The 12,740-nt window shown below is 37.7% G+C and overlaps 2 protein-coding genes across 3 annotated transcripts; both read left to right on the forward strand.

The window, feature by feature from the left end:
* Positions 1-928: 928 nt before the first annotated feature.
* On the forward strand, positions 929-8,713 carry cd58 (CD58 molecule). Of its 2 annotated transcripts, none has more exons than XM_055504807.1 (13): positions 929-987; positions 3,256-3,552; positions 3,710-3,946; positions 4,015-4,122; positions 4,830-4,916; positions 5,089-5,163; positions 5,440-5,547; positions 5,718-5,903; positions 6,325-6,510; positions 6,592-6,645; positions 6,812-6,883; positions 7,040-7,225; positions 7,364-8,713. In XM_055504807.1, exons 1-13 carry the CDS (start codon positions 942-944, stop codon positions 7,966-7,968), a joined length of 2,247 nt encoding a protein of 748 aa, XP_055360782.1. In that variant the 5' UTR covers positions 929-941; the 3' UTR covers positions 7,969-8,713. The 2 variants fall into 2 exon arrangements, with proteins under 2 accessions (XP_055360782.1, XP_055360781.1); XM_055504806.1 differs by lacking the exon at positions 929-987 and adding an exon at positions 1,963-2,174.
* A 1,390-nt stretch (positions 8,714-10,103) lies between these two features.
* LOC129603481 (lymphocyte function-associated antigen 3-like) lies at positions 10,104-12,508 on the forward strand. Its single transcript, XM_055504873.1, has 5 exons — positions 10,104-10,283; positions 10,851-11,147; positions 11,362-11,598; positions 11,679-11,786; positions 12,324-12,508. The coding sequence occupies exons 1-5, from the start codon at positions 10,238-10,240 to the stop codon at positions 12,506-12,508; spliced, it is 873 nt and encodes a 290-aa protein (XP_055360848.1). The 5' UTR covers positions 10,104-10,237.
* The last annotated feature ends 232 nt before the right edge of the window (positions 12,509-12,740 follow it).

Raw genomic sequence — 12,740 nt, forward strand, 5'->3', positions numbered from 1 at the left:
ACTTTAGTCCTGGAGTGAAAGTTCAGCCTCAGCTGCACCTGCGAGTCAGAAATATTTCTTCCTCTTTGTCGTTTGCAGCTGCTCAGGTGAGTGCGTCAGTGGACGTCGTCTTTATGAGTATATAACTTTAAGTTCCTCTTCGCATTTAATGATTTAGTACATGTATAAAGTACAGCTATAGCTGAATGTTTATACACTGCAATCATCCATCCATCCATTTTCTTAACCGCTTACTCCCTAGTGCGGGGTCACGGGGGTGCTGGAGCCTATCCCAGCTGGCTACGGGCGAGAGGCAGGGTACACACTGGACAGGCCGCCAGTCCATCGCAGGGCAACACACATAGACAGACAACCATTCACTCACACACTCACACCTACGGGCAATGAAGAGAAGCCAATAAACCTAATGCACGTCTTTGGACCGTGGGAGGAAGCCGGAGAACCCGGAGAGAACCCACGCAAACACGGGGAGAACGTGCAAACTCCACACAGAAAGGCACCAGGGCCGCCTCCGGGAATCGAACCCAGAACCTTCTTGCTGTGAGGCGACAGTGCTACCCACTGCAATCATTAATTAGCTAATATATATATATATATATATATATAATACATTATTCCAATGGAACGCTAAACCTTTTGTCTCGAGCTCAGCTTTTGCTGCAGCAGCAGTTTGGCCGTTTGTTACCGCGGTCAGTTTGTTCAGTCTTTGTTGACTCTACGTGTCATTCGGATCTAAACCAGTCGTGCCTGTGTCACCGCCGTCACAGAAAGCTTTTTGTTTTCCTGCATGTGTAGGTGTCAATGACAGCAGCACAAATCCAATCTATGGACGTTCAGTTCAGTGCTGCAGACCAAGGGATAATTGAATAGACTGTTAATACTGCAGCTATTTATATTAAATTCATTATTTAATTAATTATTTAATTACAGACGAGTCAGAAATGACTCGTCTGTATTTTGTCCTCTGTCTCGTTTGCAGCTGCTCAGGTGAGTCTGTCTGTGGAGCCTCTACAACTTTAACGGTTCTTTAATGATTTAGTATAAGGATAAAGTTCATCAATACAAGCGCTGTACACAAACACTCATGTCGTGTTTGTGTCATTGCCTTTAAAACACACAAAGCTTTTTGTTTTCCTGCATGTTTAGGCAAAGGCGTCATGAACATCACTTACTATCTGAATGACAGCAGATTGAATCTATGAACGTTTAGTGCAATGCTGCAGACCAAGAGACTTTAAGGGATAATTGTATAGACTATTAATACTTTAGCTATTACTGTTAAATTGATTATTAAATTAATTATTTCGTTTTTTATAGTTTTCTTGCAGAAGTGCTGATTTTGCTGCCAAAACATTTGTCTTTTCAATAAACTGTCTTGTTCTAACAATCTGCTTTGTGATGTTTCATATTTCATATTTCAACTATGTTGTAACATAGTTAATATTATGATATTATAACTTCTTTTGAAGTTAAATCAATTTGGTAATTACTGCACTGCACGTAAACCTTTAAGTGGAGTAGTCTCGCAGACAAGTTAATACTATTAAAGATTTTCTGTTAAATGAACATTGCATTTAACGTCAGTGGGTCATTTTGTATGTCATGCTGAACCAGGAAGTTATGAAGAAACTTCATAACACATGTTTACACCATATTTTAAAAACAACAAGAACAACGGCAACAACAAAAACAATTTGCCTTTATAGCTAAAATCTAGGAACTTTATGTGTAAACAAGCAATAATAATAAGCAAATCTAACATTAATTAAAGTAAAATATATGTTGCAGCATTATTTATTTGAACTACTGAAAGTATCTAGCGGTTATTTTCATGCCTCTGTTGTTGTTTCACAGTTAGATAAGTTGTAGAAATAATTGAGGAGGGTCACTTATTGTGAAAACCACACTCGGAACTCAGGTGAATGAAACAAGCTGTCTTTGTTGTGTGTGGCTTGACTTTCACTTCCACTTTTGGGTGTGTGCCTAATGTACCTGCACGAGGCATTTGCTTCGAAAAATGCTAGAAATAATGGAAATTAACAACTTGAAATTAGAGGAAGGACATTTTGTTGCTTTAACGTCTGCCCTGGAGTAAAAGTTCAGCCTCAGCTGCACCTGCGAGTCAGAAATGACTCGTCTGCATTTCTTCCTCTTTGTCGTTTGCAGCTGCTCAGGTGAGTCCGTCTGTGGGGCGTCGTCTTTATGAGTATTTAACTTTAAGTTCCTCTTCGCATTTAATTACTTAGTACATGTATAAAGTACAGCTATGGCAGCGCTGAATGTTTATACACTGCAATTATTAATTAGCTAATATATATAATACATGATTCCAATGGGACGTTAAACCTTTTGTCTCGAGCTCAGCTTTTGCTGTAGCACCAGTTTGGCAGTTCGTTCAGTCTTTGTTGACTCTACGTGTCATTCAAATCTAAACCAGTCGTGCCTGTGTCACCGCCGTCACAAACAAAGCTTTTTGTTTTCCTGCACGTGTATGTGTCATTGAATGTCACCTTGTATCTGAATGACAGCAGCCCAAATCCAATCTATGGACGTTCAGTTCAGTGCTGCAGACCAAGGGATAATTGAATAGACTGTTAATACTGCAGCTATTTCTATTAAATTCATTATTTAATTAAGTATTTAGTTTTTTATTGTTTTATTGCAGATGTGCTGAATTTGCTGCCACAGCCTTTGACTTTTAAATAAACCAAACTTCATAAAATCTGCTTTGTGGTTTTCTAATCTTAAAAGAAAAATATAGTTGGTAGTCTATTTGTTTAAACTTCTAAAAGTATCTAGAGGTCATCATCATGTCACTACTGTTGTTTCACCTTTAGGCTATGTTTTAGAAATAATAAGAGCAGGTACCTTATTGTGCAAACCACACTGGGAACACAGGTGGATAAAATAAGCTTTTTGTTTTTTTAATACTTCCATTACTGCCTAGTAATGGCAGTAATGGAAGCCCAGTAACCTCCATTACTGCCATATTTTCCTGATTTACAGGACCTGAATAAAAGCTCTGCTTCAAAAAATGCTTGAAATACAGGAAATTAACAAGTTTAAATTAGAGGAAGGACATTTTGTTTCTTTAACATCAACCCTGAAGGTTCAGCCTCAGCTGTACACCTGCAAATATTAAATATTTTTTCGTAGTTTTATTGCAGATGTGCTGTGTTTGCTGCCACAACCTTTGGCTTTTGAATAACCTAAACTCTTTAATGCGACCTGTTTCATGATTTTTTCCCTTTCCAGTTTCTGGACAGTCTCTTACATATGGTCTCATGGGACTGAAGGTCACTTTGAAGCCAGACGTCACTGGGACCAAACAGCCAGATGAAATCCTGTGGAAGCATAATGGCAACAAAGTGGTGGAGTTTGACGGAAGGAAGCAGCAGGAGTTCAGTCTGTTTGAAAACCGGGTCACCCTTGACTGGATTTCTGCAGAACTGAGTATCACAGGCCTCAGATTGGACGACAGTGGAGAGTATGATTTAGAGGTTTACGCAAACAAAGTGTTGAAACGGCAAACATTGAATTTGGAGGTTTTAGGTAAGTTTGAATTTAAAGCTTTTTAAAGATTTAAAGTTTTTTTTAATTCATTTTATCATCTCATTTGCCCTGCTCTGCTTTTTGGCAAACACAGCGGTTAAGTTACTCTGCCGTCTTTTCATTGCAATATCATTAATGTATATTTGCATTAATATAGAAAAGCTTGCCAAACCAAACATAACATGTGAGACGAGCAATGATGGAGAAGAGGCAACGTTGACCTGCTCGGTGGAGTCCACACAACCTCAGAACTTAATGTATGAATGGATCTACCATGGCCCTGGTCAATGGTTGACAGTACCACTAAGTGATAAAAGTACAGAATATACCTGTATAGTGAGAAACCGTCTGAGCAATGCAACAGCCACAGTCACTGCCAAAACCTGCTACCCTGGTAAGTCAGACACAGAACAGAGTCCTGAATGTAATGGAAGAAGAAGTGATCCCTGTGTTTCTGTACAGATGAAGGTGTCTCCACTCTGATCATCAGCCTGATTGGTGCAGCTGTCCTATTAGGAGCGGTCATAGCAGTTGTTGTAGGCATCATATGCTGCAAGAGATATAATAAAGGTACAATTACAAAATCCTCTTTAACCAAAGAAGAAAAAAAAATTACATTCAATACTGATTATTAGAGTAAATAAGGTATCTAATCAGTTGTGTAACTCTATTAGCCTTGTTAGCTACAGTTGTTCACTATATGAACAAGAGAATGATGATAAAGATATGCAGAAAACCAGGTCATTGTAAATATTGACTTATTTTATTTTGCCAGTATTTTTACTTTTTAACCACTGTAAACAATGAGACACTTCATCATTACTGTTATCTTTGTAGTAAACATTTACCACATTATAAAGATTTCAGGTTAATAATCTTAATCCTTGTGCTTTTGGAAAATACAACATAATGTTTTTTTTGGTCTGGGTTTGTGGAAAAAAGATCTGCTGAAAGATACGCTATGAATTTAAATATCATCAGGGACCAGTCTCACGTATACTGTAGTATATTATAAGGCTGAGCACAGACATAAGCAGATTGCTAAACTATAATGGAGCTATGTTAAAAATAAAGATCATTTGCTGAGGTAATTGCTATGGAATAAACCATAAAGCACCAATTGTTATGCTCTTGATTAGCTTCTTTTTAACCGAGCTGTAAAAAAGCTAGAACCTAGTTGATCCATGTCACAGATTTGTCACAGATTCTTCTACTCAAAGGTCAGTTTGACCAATATTCAAATTTATCCCATCCTTTTTAATTTCTGTTCATTACAGGTTTGAATAATGAGACACCACATAATGACGAAGAATCACATCTTGTGCACAGAACACCAACTGTTCCCTCTAGTCAGCGACTTGGTGGTGAGCTCCTGAGCAACAATAATACGACTAGTGACCTTGAGAGAAGTGAAACAGACGGCATAGAGTTATTCAAACATACGATTCCAGCAAAATGTTAGACCACAAAATGTTATAGACATTAGCTGTAGTTTAAAGGGAGCTACAAATGCTTTTTACCATTTACTCTTTTCAGGGTCTGTGAGACAACAGGTTCAGGAGTTTGAAAAAAATCCTCATATTAGGAGTCTGTTCTCAGGCACAGCAACAGGTAATGGTTTGTCATATTAGTATAGATTAATAGTCATAGCAGTTACATATACTGATAATAGACAATAAGCAGCAGCTCAACTAACATTTGTACTATATTAAAACTTTATTATTAATAATTATCTATTATGTTTTAAGAACATTTTAATTATGTGTAATTATTTGTGACATCTAAATTAATATATTTGTTTTGTTTTGAAATTTTAAATAGGTTCAACATCTGTAATAAACATTTGTAAGAAAATTAATCACAATAAGAAAATGTTGTCTCCTCTAGTAGCTTCACCTAGAAAGTCGTCTAGTGAAGGTGCGAACAGCAGCAATAAAGGTGAAGCAGATTCAGAACCACTGGATCCTTCACATTCTGACCAGGAAGCTGAGCCAGGTGGGGATTTCACTAAATATCTGCCATTAGATTTGTTCCAAACAAACAAATATCAAATTAAAAAAACATACAAATAAAAATCTAAACATTTAAACTTCTGCAGACTCAAACCTTGAGATTCAAGTCATGTTTCATTTTCTTAATTCTGACTCACATTATGTTGTGTTCAGGTTTGAATAATGAGGCACCTCAGAATAAACAGAGCAACGCTCCCAGTGAAGATGCTGCTTCCTCTGCTCAGCAACCTATCAGTCCGTCCCACGATGATACTAATATGACATCTACATGTGGTGAACCTGATAATAAAAATGATCACACTGACAAAGTTGATGGTCAAAGTCAGATGCCACCAGAAGGTGAATTACAAAAATATTATTATCACTAATATTGTTGAAAATATGCTGCAAGTTAATATTGGTAGTTCTTACTCTGCAGGATATGTCCAAGAACGTGTTTTACATTTAGAAAATATCCCAGACAATCAAAAAGTTAAGTTATGTTTAATCATAGCAGTATATAATTATTTTAGACAATACATGGCTTAACATCTGTTTGCTCTACATTTCCTTTGTATTGGGTGGTGTATTTCATCAGGTTTAATCTATTAACGTTTTCTATGTGTCATTTTTTTGCGGGTTTCTTTTCATCCAGATACAAAACAGTCTTTTTGTGCAGATTTAAATTTCTCAAAATCTGCAGTATTCAGACTCAAATATTTAGATTCAAGTTCCATGTATCATGTACTTAAAATTGACTCAAATTATGTTGTGTGTTCAGGTTTGAATAATGAGGCACCTCAGAATAAACACATCAAGCCTCCCGGTGAACCTGCTGCTTCCTCTGCTCAGCAACCTGTCAATCTGTCCCACGATGACACTAATATGACATCTACATGTGATGAACCTGATAATAAAAATGGTCACACTGACAAAGTTGATGGTCAAAGTCAGATGCCACCAGAAGGTGAATTACAAAAATGTTATTATCACTAATACTGTTGAAAATATGCTGCAAGTTAATATTGGTGGTTCTTACTCTTTGCAGGAAATGTCCAAGAAGTTGTTTCAAATTTTGAAAATATCCCAAACAATCGAACAGGTAAGTTATGTCTAATCATAGCAGTATATAATTATGTTAGACAATACATGGCTTAATTTACATCTGTTTGCTTTACATTTCCTTTTTATTGGGTGGTGTAATTCATCAGGTTTAATCTATTAAAGTTTTCTATTTGTCATTTTTTTGTGTGTTCCTTTCCATCCAGATACAAAACAGTCTTTTTGTGCAGAGACAAAACAACTAGACGCTTTACATCCTGAGCAGGGAACTGAAGCAGGTGAGGATTTCACTGGTGATCTACGACATATATCACATATATGTTTAAATCAAACAAATTAAACAAGAAATATAAACATTTAAATTTCTCAAATCTCAAATTCAGACTCAAATATTCATTTTCTTAGTATTGACTTGCATTATGTTGTGTGTTCAGGTTTGAATAATGAGGCACCTCAGAATAAACACAGCAACCCTCCCAGTGAACCTGCTACATCCTCTGCTCAGCAACCTGTCAGTCCATCCCACGGTGATATTAATATGAAATCTACATGTGATGAACCTGATAATAAAAATATTCCAAATGGAAAAGTTGATGGTCAAAGCCAGATGCCACCAGAAGGTGAATTACAAAATGTTTATTATCACTAATAGTATTTGAAAAATGTGACAAGTTAACATTAACAAATGTTTTTATATTTAATTTTCAGAGTTTAACTCATCAGCATTTGCATTTCGTAAGTTCTTTTTCCTGTTTCAGATCAACAAAAGCAGCTGTGTAAAGATGGGGGTGAAGAACCTCCTGCAAAGGAGACAGTCAGACCTCCTGTTCCTCGGCCACGTCTGAGCAAGCGGTTTCCAGCTGTGGGAACCAAGGATACTACTGAACACAATGAAGGTGCAGACTCTGATCAGGTGACAGACAAAACTAAAGAGGAAAATGTTAAACTTTCTGAATGTGAGAAAAACAACGATCCAAATAAAAAAAGTCAAATAGGAAAAGCAGTTTCTGATCAAACTGAATCAGACAATAATCAGTGTCAGAGTCCTCCAATCCCAGAAAAACCAGACCAGAGCAACTCACTACAGGAGTCTCCAGATGCCACACATTCTGACTTAGATCAACAAACACAATATAAGGTGGAGTGTGATTCACCCAAGTGTGAGGAGCAGTCAGACAACAACACAACTGTCAGCAAGGAAAACAATGGTAAAGAGGAAGGAGACACTGATGACAATGAAGGCCAATGCAGTGGAAAAGAAAAGCAGCCAGACAAGGAGAGTGATGATGAAGACACAAGGTTAGAAGAGTCAGATGAAGATGGTGATGATGAAGATACAGAACAGAAGATGTTATTAAAATAACTGTTATAAAAATGATAATAGTACATAACGTTAGCGTTGAATGACATTTTGTCAAGTACTTGTTGTTTCTTATTTATTAAGATTTCTTGGGTGCTGTTGCTTGTAACTACTTGTTATAGTTTGTTTCATTACATTTAATGATGATGCATAAATGTGTCAGCTAATGATGCTCTGTTTAATTAAGCTTTATTTAACAGCATTAGTCTGGTAAAGCTCATCTCTACCTGTGTTAAAGACACTACAGTGGAACTAACTTCTGTTCTGGAAAGATACTGAGTTATTAGTATATTATATACAGCCATTGGCAAATTCATTAGACAGAACTGCTTTTACTAGATTGTCATTTTTCTATATGGTGTAAGAGAAGTCACGGTGTTGCAGGTTCTAATGTTTCTGGGCACCACGTTTAAAAGGAAGGAGGGGGGATAATAAACCATCCCATAATGTAATGCACTCTAGTATGAATCCTGTGACTGATACTGAGGATTAGTTTGCTTCCTGCTAACCAGCTGCTGTTACTATTCCCTTCAATGACACTACAGCTTCTACTTTTGTGCTTGTTCTCTGTTATTTTGCTGTGGGCAGCGTTTTGAAAGGCAAAAATGTCACTGTTCAGTAAACAGAAATCTAATGCATGAAGGCACATTCTTCTTTTTCATCTGTGAAGTAAAGGTTTAATAAAAAAAATGTTCATAAGTGTGTGTGTTTAATAATAAGTTGTAATAAATAATTAATTAATTGTTAATGACAAGTCCTCCTTATGAACAAGGATTACCTTTGGAGAACCACAGGGTTCTGTGCTTGGTCCAGTACTGTCTCCTCTAGGTGATATTATTAGTAGGGACGACCCGTTTGACACGGACACCTTGGCGCCTGTTTTACCTTCGCAGAGTGGTTCGGCACAATGTGTGCCACATGGCGCTGATCAAGTGATTGATGACGTCTGAAGCGTCAAATGCATTGTTTGGTCCAACCAGGGTTTAAAGGTCACTCCTCTGTTTGAACAACTGAGTGCACTATTCTCTATAAAAGAAAAATGAATCCCAAACGACGTTTCCCGGCCAGTTCTGTTGCCCTGTCAGAATCAGATCAGTTCATTGCTCTTTACTATGACTTCTGGTAAGGAACGTTCTGTGGCCTTTAATCACTTCACCTTGGTTTCTCCTAGTAAGGTAAAACTATTACAACATTTACTATTGTGTGATGTAGGATGTATGCCTGTTTTTGTTTTTCAAGTGTAAATATATATTATTATTATCATTGTATATATGTTTTTACGTTCTTAAACCTTACCTTGTGAAGTAGCTTGTGGTAACTGTTTGTCACTTTAATTTGTCACTAAAATAAATAAAATGGAATTGAAATTGAATTGATTCTTTTGATAGTGTTTGGCTACATGTCTATAAATGTACTTCCTGAGGAGGCTCAGGTCCTTTAACGTCTGCAGCTCCATGCTGAGGATGTTCTATGAGTCTGTGGTGATCAGTGTTGTGTTCTACGCTGTGGTCTGCTGGGGCAGCAGCATGAATGTAGCAGACAGTAACAGACTGGACAAACTGAGGAGGACTGGTTCTGTTCTGGGGGTGGAGCTGGATCCCCTACATGCTGTAGCTGAGAGGAGGATGCTGGTCCAACTCCTCTCTGTCCTAGACAACACCTCCACCCCCTACACATTGTGCTGGCAATCACAGGCGCCAGTAGGGGGCAGTGTTCATCAGCATTGGTCTTCACTAAGGGGCTGATTTTAAGGTCCTGTGTGAGAAATTAGTTTGTGTGATCTTTACACTGCACTAATATCAGCAAACCAGCAAACAGCAAAATTCAAGCTTTTGGTATTTTTTGCCAAACCAGAACAACTATACAGGATGTTCAAAACAACAACAAATTTTGTCTTTAGCTCAAAACTAGGAACTTTATGTCTAAACATAAGCAAAGCTAAAATGAAAGTAAAAAAAGTATGTGTCCTAGCAATAATTTATTTGAACTACTAAACAGATCTAGAGGTTATCATCATGTCACCGTTAGATAAGGAACAATTAAGGCGGGTCCAACTCAGCAACTCAGGTGAATGAAACAAGCTTTCTCTTTGTGTGTGGTTTGACTTTCACTTCTGCAGTGTACGCCACTAATACCTGCTCAACTGACCTGCTTTGCCAAAAATGCTAGAAATACTAGGAATTACATCATTCAATTAGAGGAAGGACATTTTGTTGCTTTAACTTCAGCCCTGGAGTGAAAGTTCAGCCTCAGCTGCACCTGCAAGTCAGAAATGACTCGTCTGTATTTTGTCCTCTGTCTCGTTTGCAGCTGCTCAGGTGAGTCCGTCTGTGCAGCGTGGTTCTGAGTACAACTGTCCATTTAATGGTTGAATGATTTAGAACCTACCACAATAAAGTACGTTTTATATAGTAATGGCATCGTGGAATATTATGACTTTGAAATCGCAATTATTAAATAACTAAAACATGATTCAAATGGAATATTATGCCTTTTTTACTGCAGCAGCAGTTTGACAGTTTGTTCAGTCTTTGTTGACTTATTCTGATCTAAACCAGTCGTGTCTGTGTCATCGCCTTTAAAAAAGAGAGGCTTTATGTTTTACTGCATGTTTAGGTGAAAGTGTCATTGAATGTGTCCTTGATGTATCTGAATGACGGCAGCACAGATAAAGTCTCTAGACGTTCAGTTCAATGCTGCAGACTAAGAGATAATAGAACAGACTGTTAACACTGCAGCTATTTCTATTAAATTCATTATTCAATTTAATTACTTCGTTAGTTTTCATGCAGAGATGCTGAGTTTGCTGCCACAGCCTTCAGCTACTACACTAAACTAAACTAAACTCTTTTATACAATCTGCTTTGTGATGTTTACCCTTCTAGTTTCTGGACAGTCTCCTACATTTGGACTAATGGGACTGAAGCTCAACTTAAAGCCACAATTTAATGGGAGTAAACAACTGGACGAAATTCTGTGGAAGCATAATGGTAACAAAGTGGTGGAGTTTGATGGTATAAAGCAGCAGGAGTTCGGTCTGTTTGAAAACCGGGTCACCCTTGACTGGATTTCTGCAGAACTGAGTATCACAGGCCTCACATTGGACGACAGTGGAGTATATGAAGTAGAGGTTTACACAGACAAAGTGTTGAAAAGGCAAACATTGAATTTGGAGGTTTTAGGTAAGTTTTATACATTTTATGTGGAGATTTAAAGCTTGTGGACGTTGATGTGGAGGGTTTCTTGAGTTTTTATTATCAACTTTATGGTTTTATTGGTGCCTTTCATATTAGTTGAAGGACTTTGCTCTGCTCTGCTTTTTGGCAAACACAGTGGTTAAGTTACTCTGCCGTCTTTTTATTGCAGTATCATTCATGTATGTTTGTATTAATATAGAAAAGCTTGCCAAACCAAACATAAAATGTGAGACGAGCAACGATGGAGAAGAGGCAACGTTGACCTGCTCGGTGGAGTCCAGACAACCTCAGTACTTAATGTATGAGTGGATCTACCATGGCACTGGTCAAAGGTTGACAGTACCACTAAGTGATAAAAGTAAAGAATATACCTGTATAGTGAGAAACCGTCTGAGCAATGCAACAGCCACAGTCACTGCCAAAACCTGCTACCCTGGTAAGTCAGACACAGTACAGAGTCCTGAATGTAATGGAAGAAGAAGCTGATCTGAGTTTGATGTTTGTGTTTCTGTACAGATGAAGGTGTCTCTGCACTGACCATAAGCCTGATTGTTGCAGTCGTCCTATTAGGAGCAGTCATAGCAGTCGTTGTAGGCATCATATACTGCAAGAGATATAATAAAGGTACAATTACAGTACAAAGTCCTCTTTAACTGAAAAATGACTTCAAATTAGGGAGCATTTATGCATTGAAGTGACCAGGCTGCAGTCAGTTTGATTTCTCCCAAATTACATTGATTTGGTGTTTGTTTGAAACCAGGGTTCAACCTAAAGTTAGTTTAAAAAAAAAATGGATACTTCATCATTATTGTTATATTTGTAGTAAACGTTTCCCACAGTTGAAAGATTTCAGCTGAATAATGTTAATACCTATGCTTTTGGAAAATACAACAAAATGTTTCTTTCTTCTGGGTTTGGTTCCAGCATGTTTCAAAAAAGATGTGGAAAAAACAGATGACAATGGTACTGTACGAATTCACACACACACACACACACACACACACACACACACACACACACACACACACACACACACACACACACACACACATTTATATACATACATATATATATATGTACATATATAGCTGTAAAAAACCTAGAACCCAGTTGGTCCATGTCACTGATTTGTCTGAATTTTTTTATTTTTCTCCATTTCAGGTTTGAAAAATGAGACAACACACAATGAGGAAGGAACAAGTCTTCTTCACAGAACACTAACTGTTCCCTCTGATCAGCGACTTGGTGGTGAGCTCCTGTACAACAATAACACAACTAGTGACCTTGAGAGAAGTGACACACAAAACATAGAGTTATGCAAACATGAGATTCTAGTAAGAGATTGACGAGATACAACACAGATGCTACGGCAAGGGGGACGCCAGGTCAGAGGGCAGGTTTTACCATCTCCCCAACGGGAAATATGGTACGAAGCCCTAATGAGCACAGACACGCTGAGCGAGGCAGCGACTGACCTGAAAGATAAGATCATGGCGAGATTGAACAGGCAACCCCGAACCCCACTACAACGGCTAAGTGAAGTACCATCAGAAAGTCTCATGGAAGATGTGAATGCAG

This window comes from Betta splendens, chromosome 21 (assembly GCF_900634795.4).
Source record: "Betta splendens chromosome 21, fBetSpl5.4, whole genome shotgun sequence".
NCBI lineage: Eukaryota > Metazoa > Chordata > Actinopteri > Anabantiformes > Osphronemidae > Betta > Betta splendens.

Bases quoted from the DNA above. Each gene is read 5' to 3' on its own strand.
- cd58 (XM_055504807.1), top strand. From the start codon at position 942: ATGACTCGTCTGTATTTTGTCCTCTGTCTCGTTTGCAGCTGCTCAG. The intron at 3,947-4,014 runs GTAAGTCAGACA...GTTTCTGTACAG, and splicing joins TGCCAAAACCTGCTACCCTG to ATGAAGGTGTCTCCACTCTG. The intron at 4,123-4,829 runs GTACAATTACAA...TGTTCATTACAG, and splicing joins CTGCAAGAGATATAATAAAG to GTTTGAATAATGAGACACCA.
- LOC129603481 (XM_055504873.1), top strand. From the start codon at position 10,238: ATGACTCGTCTGTATTTTGTCCTCTGTCTCGTTTGCAGCTGCTCAG. The intron at 10,284-10,850 runs GTGAGTCCGTCT...TTACCCTTCTAG, and splicing joins TCTCGTTTGCAGCTGCTCAG to TTTCTGGACAGTCTCCTACA. The intron at 11,148-11,361 runs GTAAGTTTTATA...GTATTAATATAG, and splicing joins ATTGAATTTGGAGGTTTTAG to AAAAGCTTGCCAAACCAAAC.